Source organism: Pygoscelis adeliae, unplaced genomic scaffold (genome assembly GCF_000699105.1).
Source record: "Pygoscelis adeliae isolate BGI_AS28 unplaced genomic scaffold, ASM69910v1 Scaffold774, whole genome shotgun sequence".
Taxonomy (NCBI): Eukaryota; Metazoa; Chordata; class Aves; order Sphenisciformes; family Spheniscidae; genus Pygoscelis; species Pygoscelis adeliae.
In genome coordinates this window covers 4,331-11,160 of record NW_008824610.1, presented here as the reverse complement: position 1 = coordinate 11,160, position 6,830 = coordinate 4,331, and the positions used below count along the sequence as shown (strand labels likewise).

Here is a 6,830-nt window from a genome sequence, read left to right as displayed (position 1 = left end):
CCAGACACCACCTTTCCAGGACCTGCCGCAGCAGGGGTTGATCAACCAGCCCTGCATGTGGAGATTTGAACAGAAGGTGACCATCCAGACCTTGATGCATTTCCTACAGCAGGAAGATGGAGAAGGCACTGGAAACCCATACCCCATTCTGCTGGAGCTCCTGTCGAAGGTTTGCTGGGGGAATACCTCCCCTCCTCCAAAACACACGCAGGCACTGAGTAGCTTCAGCCTGGTTGGTGTCCGTGGGGCACTGGAGTAACTTTTTCCCCCATGTTTCTTGGGAGCATCCAAGGAAGGTCCTCCTCCAGGTTACCCCGCGGTGCCAGATGGGATCCCTGTCCCTTGAATCGCGCTGAATTAGTAACTCCAGCTTGAGAACATCCGACATGTCCGACACCTGCCTGACATTTTCCATCTGCAGAATGCCCTGATCCACTTCTTCCAAAACAGCCATACAGGGGAAAACTACACAGTCCATCAATTCCTGGACCAGCCTGAACTTTCGGGTAGGATATGGATTGCCATCATGCCTGGGACACGGGCATTAGACAGCCTCAGCAACCAGATGCTTGCCTGGGAAGCTGCTGCTGTAGTTTGCGTGGTGGAGCCAACCCAGTCAGCACAAGAGCAGCCCACCGAGGCTGGGGGTGCCTCTGCAGGAGCAGTTTTGGGGGGAATTTAGGAGGGGATGGGGGTGTCTGAGGCATTGAGGTGCATCCGGGACAGATCCTTTCTCCTTGGAGCATTTGGTGCTTGGGGAGAATCTTCTGCCGTGAGCAGGCAAGATAGGTGAGATGGGCTTTTCAGCTCCTAAGTCATGGTGCCTGGTTGATTGATGTCACACGTGGTCTCACGCAGGCTCGAAGCCCAGCTCGAGCCAACACACAGCATGGTTTGCTGTGACACCTCCAATGACGTATCTGTTGGAGACAGCCTTTGACCTGACATGTCTCCTGGGAGAATGCCTTGACGGGGCCATTTTCTCCTCTCTCTGTGCCCACAGTGGACCAACGTTTGGCTTTCAGCAGAGCTATAGAGACGATCCGGAAAGTTTGGAGCAATATTAAAATGAACCCATCTAGCTCAGGTACGTGCTCTTCTGCTGGGAAGAAAGAGGGATGTCACATCCCTCTTTCCTTGGCTGTTTCTTCTGGAGATGCCCCAAAGCTGAGCTGCTTTCTGCAATTGCCCTTCCTAGCAAAATTGCTGGGCTGGCTTCCTTTCCACCTGCTAAAAAAAAATTAAACACCCCCCTCTGAAAAGACAAAAACCTAATAAAAAAACCCTTCCAAGACCTCAATGAAAGGGAGAATTTCCCCTGGGATCCATACAGCGGGTGGAAGACCGTTCCGCCCTTTTACAAGCATCACCGTCCTGCCAGACCTCTCGCCGAATGACATCAAAACCAACACTGCTGTCCTGCAGCTCCTCCCCACCCAACCGTCCATCAGCCACCTGGTGACCAGGTTCCTCATACAGCTGCAAAACAGCTGCGTTGACACGGCCGCGCGGATCACCAGGGAGAGGCAACGGTACGTCTTGAGCTGCTCACCCCAGGGCTTGTCCATCTCCTCCAGCCTCCATAAAGTCTCCACGAGAAGCTCTCAGGGCTGGCAGTGGCGCTTGCAGGGGAGCTGTGGTGGCCCAGCAATGCCATTGCAAGGTCCTGGTGGCTTGGTGTTCAGCAAAGCGGGTCCTTGATGGCAGAGTAGGACGAGGTGAGAGGCCCTGCAACCACACAGGGCAACCATTCCTCTCCCAGGTCCATCTCCGCAGAGGAGGTGAAGCCCTCCTCCGTGCTGGCTGTAACCAAAAGCGATCTGGTGACCATGGCGCTTGCCAACTTGCAGTATGAGATAGACGAAGACGGCACCAAGACGACCTACTTTGACTTCCAGATGCTGCAGCGGCAAGTGGTTCATCGCTTCATCAGCGGGAAGCCCATCATCAAGGCTCAGGTGAGCTCAGCAGCGACCAAGTTGGGTTGTCCCAGGCCAGCAGTGGGGCTGGGGTCTGTTTCTAGCCTCTTCTGCACGCCTTTCTGGAGTCAGCAGACCTAACTGAAGGCATTGGCAGATGCCTGCTGTGCATCTGTCTCTGTTCCTTGGGTTTTGAAGGACTGCCATAGCCAGAAACCACTTCTGTGGTCAGGAAATGGTGACCTGAAAGGTAGCATGAGGACCTACAGCTCTGTCTTTTGTGAAGGGGAAGCCAGCCTGGTTTGAGAACACGGGAGGAGTTGGTAGCTGTTGAAAGAACTTCAAGAGGCATCTTCCAGGGCTATGTATGGCCCAAGGTGGGACTCTGAACCACATCTGTGGCTGGGGCTGTTGGTCTCCATTCTGTGAAAAGGAAGCCTGGAGCTGGTGGGAAAAGGGGACTTGAGGACACTAGGACCAGGCTGTTCTGCAGCAACTGGGGTGCGCATGCTCTCCGAAATGCAGAGACCAGTCCACGCTGGCTGTTCCCAAGACCCTTTTGGTCCTTGGAAATGGTTCTCAAGAGGACTTTCTCCATCACCTTGCTGGGGATGGAGGTAAGGCAGTGAGCTCCCCTGATCCTCCTTCATGGAGATGCCTTCCTCCAGCTATCAGGGGACCTCCCCTGATCTCCGCAACCCCACAGTGACCCCAGGAGGCCATCGACCACCTCCTGCAGAACCCTGGGGGACATCCCGTGGACTCACATCTGCTCAGCTGAACTTCCCGTTGGCCCCTGTTAAGTGACACCAGGCATGTTCATAACCATCTCTCCCAAACCCTTTCCAGAAGGCTCCATCCATTGCCCTCAATAACGTGAGGACCCTCCAGGCCACCAAGACGAAAGTCAGGGACCAGCTGCCCCAGGTAGGAAAGGGGTAGCCGGTCTTCTCCTCCATCCAACCCTGAGTTCTCCCTTCATGTCCCATGACATGATGTGGGCATGGAGGCAGGGCAGATGTGCAGGAAGACCCAAGGCCAACTCAAGTAGGGGGTTGGAGACCTGGCAGGACCCAGTTCTCCTGTGCCATGGGGACGAGCAGGCTGTGAGGGCATCACGTTGTGGTGGTCCCAGCCCTCTCCGGGGCACATCCTTGCCGTTCTTGCCAGGAGCTGCTCAGCGTCAACCAGCAGAAGCGCATCATGGAAGAGGCCCGCTCGGTCAACGCCCTCTCCAAGGCCCTGGCCACCTTGAAGGTGGCTGCTGAGTTCCTGGCCGCGACGGGTGGTGACCCGGAGCGCCTGCTGCCTGAGTATGTCCGGCAGGAGCTGAGGATGGACACCGGCACGAAGGAGTTCCAGGACGTGCCGGTGGGCAAGGGGCTCAGGGTGGGTGGGAAACGAGACCCTCGTGTCCTACCCCCCCCCCTGCCACTCTGGGCCAGGCTTCACATCCCCTGTGGCTCCCACCAACTTCACGTGCTCCAGGGCCCCCAGATCTAGTGCCTGTGAAGGGCTGGGGGACTCCTGCTCAGAGCAAAGAGGTCCTGGGCACCTGGGTGGGTTTGAAAGCTTGGCTGGGTGGTGGCAGGTCTTCATGCTGTGTCCACCAACACGCTGGGGACAGCTTGGACACTGCAGATGGCACGAGGCACCTCTGTGGGGGACGCCGGTGATCTGGGATCCAAGGGTTTGTAGATGCACCCGCCTGGACGCTCAAACTGGGCAGTTGAGGTGCAGCCATCAGGGGATGTTGGTGGCCCAACGTGTCCTCCAGGGCACGCTGGAGTTGAGCGTGGACAGGACCTTTCCAAGGAGCTGAACGCCTGTGCCTCTGTCCCCCTTCTTCAGGTGGTGTCCAACACCCAGCTGAAGCACATCCTGTCACTGTGGCAGGTCCTGGCAGCTCGCAGGTCCATGCTGTTGGTGCAGATGAACTAGGTGAGGGAGGTTAGGGTTTGCTCTCCCAGGAGGAGAAAGGAAACCTATGTTGCTTGCAGCCAGGCAGCACTTTTGACATCCTTGTCTCATCCCTTCCCTGGGTAAAGTCAAGGTCTTTGGCCCATCCTGAAGATAATCCACTCCCCTGGGCAGTTTCAGCACAGGCTTATGTCTTGGAAGCTCTCTGGTGGACCCTGATACGAGGTTCAAGGACACAAGAGGGTTGTGGTTCTCATTCCTCCATCAGACGTCACCTCCGGACCCACCTGGGTGGGGTGTTCTGGGGTCTCCCTGTTGCTGAAGCTGGTGGTCTTTGCAGGATCCCTTCTGGCTGGTACCCAAGCAGTTCCAGGGGCAGCTGGATGCAAGGGAAGCAAAAGCCCTGTCTTCCATGTTGGCCAACACCAACCTCGACCTCTTCCTCATTGAGCTTCACGAGATGATCATGGTGGCACTGTCCAGATTTGAGCCTGAATATGAGTAAGTCCAGGTTGTATCCTGGGACAGCCAGAGCGGTGGCAGAAGTCACAAGCTTCCTAGGAGGGTGTGGTTGGGGAAGAGACCTCTGAAGGTCTCTGGTCCAAGTCCTGGTCCAGGCAGGTTACTCAAGGCCTCGTCTGATTGCGCGTTGGTGCATCTCCGTCTTTGGAGGTGCTCATGTTGGGGGGCTGTCCCAAGGTGGCATCACCCCTGATGGGAAGAGGTTTTTCTTATGCCCAACCATCCGCTGCCTCGTTGGCTCCTGATATGAGAGATACCCGGGGCCAGCCTCTAGCATGAGGTGTTGGCCACCATTGACCAGCCAGCAACCTTGGCCAAGACAGTGCTTATTGTTGATAGCCAACGCTGGCCTTGGCTGGCTGCTGGGGGTGGTGGGACATCCATCCCACCTCCACCTGCTCATCCCCCCCCGCCACACTGCCTCACCCACAGGCTGAAGTATGCCTTTAAGTTCTTCCTGGAAGACAACCAAGTCCCCGCCACCTCTGTGGCCACACTCACGGATGCCCTGGACCCAGACATCCCCGTCAAGAACATCCTTTCCGTCTGGAGGACGGCTGCGAAGACCAGCCAGATCAACGTCCCTGCGTACAGCCAGGAGAGGCCAGCCCAAGGCAGCCATTAGCCCCCTTCTAGCAATGACCCTGCTGGTGGCTTGTCCCCACGGGCACAGAGGAAACATCTACCCCTAATCCCAGCTCTGGGGGCAACACGAGCTGCGTGTGGGCTCCTGGAGCAGCTCAAGCCCCAGACCATCTACCCCTAATCCCAGCTCTGGGGGCAACACGAGCTGCGTGTGGGCTCCTGGAGCAGCTCAAGCCTCCGACCCCCCAAAATCCTGCTCCCCCACTGCCTGAACCCGGGTGAGAAGCTCTCACCTGGACCCACCACTGCCCCCACAAGGCTCGCAAGTGTCCCCGTCCCTCCAACCCTGCCGAGCCACAGCAGGATCCTGGAAAACATCCCCGTGGACACATCCCAGTGCCACTACCCCTGTGCTCAGTTGGCCAGCTCTGCCTCCTGGCAGCCCCAGGGTGGGGTCTGAGGCGCTGGATCCCCTCTTCTACCCCCATTTTGGCCAAGGGGTGCTTCTGCGTGTCCCCGTGCCCATCGTTGGTGGCCTCTGTCCTGCCCTGTCCCTCCTGTCCCTTCCCACATCATTAAACGCTCAAGGACCCATCTTGGTTTCGTGTTGTTCCCAAAAGAGTGGTGGAGGTGTGACCATCCTTTCTTGGGGGGGCCTCTGGAGAGGCAGCGGTGGAGGAGCTGGAGGCCTGAGCTTCACCACACTGGCCTCCACGGGTGGCCAGGGGCAAGAAAGACCACAGCCACCCTGCCCAGACCTGCCCGCAGTGGTCCAGTATACCCCAGTGTCCCCAGGCTTTGACCCACGCCGTGAGCTCCTTCCCTCCATCTACTTGGGGAACGAGACTCTCTGTCCTCTCCACACCCTGAGGTATTTATAGACATTGATGAGACACCCCCACCGCCCCCCGTGTCTTTTCCAGGCTGGACCATCCCAGCTCCTTCAGCCTCTCCTCCTTGGAGAGATGCTCCAGTCACTTCATCATCGTGGTGGCCCTTCCCTAAGTCTAGTTTAAGGCTCTTCATAGAAGTCTGGCCAGCTTGTTGGTGAGGACCCGCTTGGTCAGGTGAATCCCATCAGCTCCCAACAGATCCAGCTTCTCGAAGGTAGACCCGGCTTCTCAAAGGTAGATCCACGATCATAGAAGCCCAAACCTTGAGTATGGCACCAGCCACGCAGCCAGATGCTCCAGTTGCTTCATCATCTTCCCTGGACTCTCTCCAGTATGGCCATGTCTCGCTTGTACTGGGAAGCCCAGTGCTGGACGCAGCCCTCCAGGTGTGACCTCACCAGCACAGAGGTGAAGGACCATCTCCCTCCACTGTGAGCCGCCTTTGTGGCAAGGGCTCATGGTTCATGGTCAACTTGGTGTCCACTAGGACCTTTTCTACCAAGCTGCTTTCCAGCCTGGTGTCCCCATGGTGTCCTGGTTGTCCCTCCCCAGTGGCAGGTTGTCCCCTCCCCTGGTAGAACCCCATGAGGTTCCTCTCAGCCCATTTCTTCAGCCTGCTGAGGTTTCTCTGGGTGGCAGCAGGAGCCTTTGGCGTCTCAGCTGCTCCTCCCAGTTTGGTGTCACCTGCAACTTGCCGATGTTCAGCGAGTTGACAACTCACCTCACTGCTCATCCAGCCCATACACCAACAGCTTCTCTAGGAGGATCTTACGGAAGACTGTGTTGAAAGTCTTCCTGAAGTCCAGCTAGACAATGTCCACTGCTCTCCACTGCTTTGTAGATATTGATCAAATAGGTCAAGCGTGACTTCTCCTTGGTGAAGTCATGCCGACTGCTCCTGATGCTTATTCTGTACTTCATGTGCCTGGAAATGGTTTCCAGGTATCTTGGTTTCAGCAGGGATAGAGTTAATTTCCTTCCTAGTAGCTGG

General features: G+C 56.9%; 1 protein-coding gene across 1 annotated transcript in view; it reads left to right on the top strand.

The window, feature by feature from the left end:
- LOC103915521 (E3 ubiquitin-protein ligase RNF213-like) overlaps window positions 1-4,234 on the top strand; it is a 5,023-nt gene extending 789 nt beyond the window's left edge. The window contains exons 3-11 of the mRNA XM_009322354.1: window positions 5-169; window positions 371-506; window positions 1,004-1,087; window positions 1,364-1,532; window positions 1,763-1,958; window positions 2,769-2,846; window positions 3,090-3,290; window positions 3,771-3,860; window positions 4,180-4,234. Coding sequence (XP_009320629.1) covers window positions 5-169; window positions 371-506; window positions 1,004-1,087; window positions 1,364-1,532; window positions 1,763-1,958; window positions 2,769-2,846; window positions 3,090-3,290; window positions 3,771-3,860 — 1,119 coding nt within the window. The 3' untranslated portion in view covers window positions 4,180-4,234. The remainder of the gene's footprint in view (window positions 1-4; window positions 170-370; window positions 507-1,003; window positions 1,088-1,363; window positions 1,533-1,762; window positions 1,959-2,768; window positions 2,847-3,089; window positions 3,291-3,770; window positions 3,861-4,179) is intronic.
- Window positions 4,235-6,830: the final 2,596 nt, after the last annotated feature.